The 4,365-nt window shown below is 30.2% G+C and overlaps 2 protein-coding genes across 2 annotated transcripts; both read left to right on the forward strand.

The window, feature by feature from the left end:
* Positions 1–3: 3 nt before the first annotated feature.
* On the forward strand, positions 4–2,029 carry LOC111027072 (the record flags this gene model as incomplete). The annotated part of the gene is made up of 8 exons (XM_022305289.1): positions 4–58; positions 186–349; positions 418–567; positions 650–1,055; positions 1,143–1,315; positions 1,480–1,651; positions 1,713–1,876; positions 1,946–2,029. Coding segments are annotated over 8 exons (1,368 nt in total), but the record flags the coding sequence as incomplete, so codon positions are not given.
* A 97-nt stretch (positions 2,030–2,126) lies between these two features.
* LOC111027073 (protein ANTAGONIST OF LIKE HETEROCHROMATIN PROTEIN 1-like) lies at positions 2,127–4,334 on the forward strand (the record flags this gene model as incomplete). Its single annotated transcript, XM_022305290.1, has 2 exons — positions 2,127–2,633; positions 3,774–4,334. Coding segments are annotated over exons 1-2 (1,053 nt in total), but the record flags the coding sequence as incomplete, so codon positions are not given.
* Positions 4,335–4,365: the final 31 nt, after the last annotated feature.

The following is a 4,365-nucleotide window of genomic DNA, read 5'->3' on the forward strand; positions in this document are numbered from 1 at the left end:
ACTATTGATATTTTGAAGCAATGTGAGATGCCCGAACATGTTATCAATAAGTTTATAGGTAATATTTCGTAGGCAAGCCTTAAGCTTTCTCTATTTAATTTAAAAGGAAATGTATGGTCTCTCTCAAGTTAAATTAATAATATTAATTAAATTATTACTATCCAAATTAAATGTATTTTTTATAGAAGAAGAGATAGACAAAATAACCTTTCTAGCCCTTACTGAAAGTATGCTTAAAGAATTAGTACCCAAATTAAAATTAAGAGCTATATTATATTCAAAAATAGTTGAACTAAAAGAAGAAAAATGTACAGTACACCTCAATGACACAAATATTGCTCCAAACAAAGTAACATAAAATTTGGCCGTTATTAATATTTAATACTTGTACTTGCTAATATTTAATTTTATACAAAGGACGAAGAGTTTGTTAATTTGATTAGTCCAATAAATACCATAGATATGATGCATGATATAACAAATTTTGAAATAATGAATGAAAAGGAAATGGATGGAACAGTAATTGATAATAGCTTAGTATTGAGCAGTGATGAATTTTTAATACAGGTTAACTATTTTATTATATTTCGTATCTTAATCAACTGTTAACAAATAAGGTTTCAATTTGATTCATTTGATGAAATTATAGGATATTCCATCTTGTAACAATCGCATTAAATTTATTTTGGAACAATCTCAAGAAGGAAAAAATGTTTTAAAGTTTTATCAATCATCTAACAATTTTTCATATGCTGTAAGAAACAAACTGGTTCGATTAATAATTGATTATGAAGTTACACATAGTCCAGATCAAAAACTTTCTATGAATTACTTACTTCAGTTATCCCAAAGTATTGTACAGATTTTCCCCAATGAATCAGAAAGTACATATTTTATTCCTTACTTAAAACATAAAGAATATGTTAGACCAACAAGAGGGAAATTATTTGACCGGTATTGCAATTTGACAAAGGATATCAGAAAATTAAATGTCAGCCCATCTACAACCACAGGTGAATGTTCCTCAAATACCCCAGTAACTGCATTCAACCAAGGTTTGTTAAAATAAAACTAATAACTGTCTACACTCACAGTAAAAATGTGATATATTATAGAGAATTTTAAATATTTTCTTTTCATAGATTTAAACGATAGTATCTTATGGTTGAAAAACAATAGAGAACCCATGGATATTGTAGTTAATAAATGGACAGAAACGTTTAGTTTAAGATATGATCAAATGTTAAAAAGTAATAAACAATTGAACTATTTTCTTGAATATCCTGCTATAAAAGGTCCTCTAGGGTATAAGTTGGTATGTACAACATTATAGCTAAATAAACCAAAGTTAAATAAAATTATATCTTTGTCAATAATAATAATAATTATAATTGTTTATTTGTACCTACCAAACCAAATTGAAATATAATAAGAGAGTTAATAATTACAAAATTAATCTTAAAAATATTTTAATTTCAGATTGAAATTGATTTTAATATATTGCAACCAGAAAAGCAATTAAAATTGTTTGACTTATTTCCCATTTTAATTGAATGTTTGCCAAAATACATTAAACACTTTAAACCGCAGCTTAACAAAGAAGCAAGTTATCAAAGATTTTTAAACATTATTCCTACCGAAAATAGACAAGGTAAGAAGAACCAACATTTTTACATTTTTATTGAGATCTATAATTGAATTATTTATTTTAGAGATTACAGTTGCAATTTTAACATACCTACCAAGAATTTTTCCTTGTGTCACAATATGTGTTCCAAACACCAGAATTGTGAATAGCAACAAAAGAGCGAAAACATTTGATAGCTGGAGACCATCTAACAGAGAAATTTCCGAAGGTTTTATTTGCATAATAAAGGTATGGTATAAAATAAATAATACAATGATAATTTAATATGATCATAAAATGTAAATTTATATTTTACAGAATGCTATAGAACTCCAAGAAGTTTATTTGAATAAAGAAAATAAAGCATCTACTTTTGGGTTAACAGTACAACCGTATGTCACCTTAAGGTATGTCCACACTAGTGCGCTTTCGTCTTCAACTTTCTATTCAACTCGCGTTTCAACATTCAATTCATTTTGCGCTTATTGCATGCCTCTGTTGAACGAATCTACGCATGCCCTTCCTCTGTCCACACTACGTCGTCATCACGCAGTCAATTTCCAGCGTTTTAATAGAAAACATGTCGGATTCATCGTTGCTTGTTGGGATTAGTGCGGCGTATCTAATTATTGCGAGTGCGAAGAAGAGGCGTGATAAAAAAAAGCGTTCCATATGGATGAAAAATTATTTAAAAACACGAAATTTTGGTATCATTGATGATTTGCAATTAGATGAAGACATTGTGTTTAGAAACTTTACGCGAATGTCCAGAACGAATTTCTACTATCTGTTAAAAAAAATCGAGCCGGAAATAGAAAAACAAAACACTCGTTTTAGAGAGGCAGTACCAGCTAAAATTAAGTTTTTAATAACCATCAGATTTTTAGCTACCGGAGATTCGTTTTCATCCCTTATGTATTTATTCAAAGTTTCCAAGCAGTTTATTTCAGAAATGTTGCCAACTGTTCTGAAAGCTATAGTGAATGCTCTACAGAATTATATCAAGGTAAGTGAATGTATTTATAAAATTAAACATAGTTATAAAGGTAAGAAAGGTATAACATTTTATAATTGACTACATAATGGCGTTTTAATATATAAATTAATTTGTGGTTTTAATATTATATATAACAAAATTAAGAATACACTTTACGTTTTAATATGTAAAAAAAAATGAAGAATAAATTTTACGTTTTAATATATATAAAAAAAATTTAGAATAAGTAAAAATATGTATGTGAAATTACTCATTATTGCGTGTTCTGAATGACAAATACTCGTTGAGTTCATGTGTGGTCGGGTGATTAGCAGTGTTCACCATGAGGCCAGTTGAATCATCATATGTAAAAGAGTGACTGTCACTTTCACAAGTGTCAACTGCGGTTGCCGGAGATTCAGGCGGCAATGAACTTTGTCTTCCACTCGTCTCTATTTCTTTCATTTGTAAATCAAAGAGCATATTGGTTACCTCACGTTTGGCTAATATTTGATTTAAAGGTTTGAGTTTTCTGATATTATCTGCTACAAAAGTTCCAAACGTACTCCATTCATCTCTTCTCTCAATTTCATCAGCCGCTCTTTTCATAAGTTTGTACGCCTCATCTTCTCTCTCATCCCGATTATTTCTTTTCAAATTTCTTTTTGTCCTTATTGGCTGAATAAACTCGTGTTCTTCTATGACAGGATGCGATTGGTTGGAGATATTCCCATTTCCACATGGTAGTTCATCTTGTACGTCCTGTGATGATATTAAATTTATAAAAATGAGCTGATACAGGAGTTGGGTGGGATACACGAGATGCATTGATAGGTTAGGAATTTTAGGATACATATTGGGATAATTTTATTTTATAAAAAAAATGTATAAATATATTAATATAAATATAATCTTATTTAACGCATACATTTTTAAAATTGAAGCATTATTTCAACTACTGATGGTGTACACAGACACAAAAAAAAACACATATCATTAGTAATTCAGAACATTTTTCACTTCGTTCAGAATCTAAAATAAAATATATAATTCCACTAATTACGGGTACCCAGATAAAAGGGCGAAATAGTACTTTCAATTAGTGTTCAGATTTATAGACAAGCATTATACATTATTGTTCTTAAAAAAGTTTTATTTATTTACTAACAGCTACCCTCAAGTGATCATGAATGGAGATCTATCGCAGAAGAATACAATAAACGATGGAATTTTCCTCACTGTGTCGGCGCCATCGACGGCAAACACGTCGTAATCCAGAAACCAGAAAACACAATAAGCGAGTTTCATAACTATAAAGGAACAGACAGTATTGTTCTATTGGGAATAGCGGATGCTAACTACTGTTTTACGTATGTCAACGTTGGATGCCAAGGCCGTATCTCAGATGGAGGAGTATTTAAAAATACTTCGTTCTCTAAGAAACTCGAAAAAAATGAACTTGGTTTACCGGAATGTGAAGCACTGCCTGGTCGTATGATGAAACTTCCTTATGTCTTAGTTGCCGATGATGCGTTCGCCTTATCTGAAAATATTATGAAACCATACGCCACAGATTTGAACAAAGGATCCCCAAAAAGAGTATTCAACTACAGGTTGTCCAGAGCGCGTCGTATTATAGAAAATACTTTTGGGCTGCTTTCAGCCGTGTTTAGAATATTCCGCAAACCCATAGAAATAAAAGTTGAAGAAACAATAGTTAACATTGTTTTGGCTTGTGTTTACCTTCACAATTTTTTAAGAA

This window comes from Myzus persicae, unplaced genomic scaffold (assembly GCF_001856785.1).
Source record: "Myzus persicae strain clone G006 unplaced genomic scaffold, MPER_G0061.0, whole genome shotgun sequence".
NCBI lineage: Eukaryota > Metazoa > Arthropoda > Insecta > Hemiptera > Aphididae > Myzus > Myzus persicae.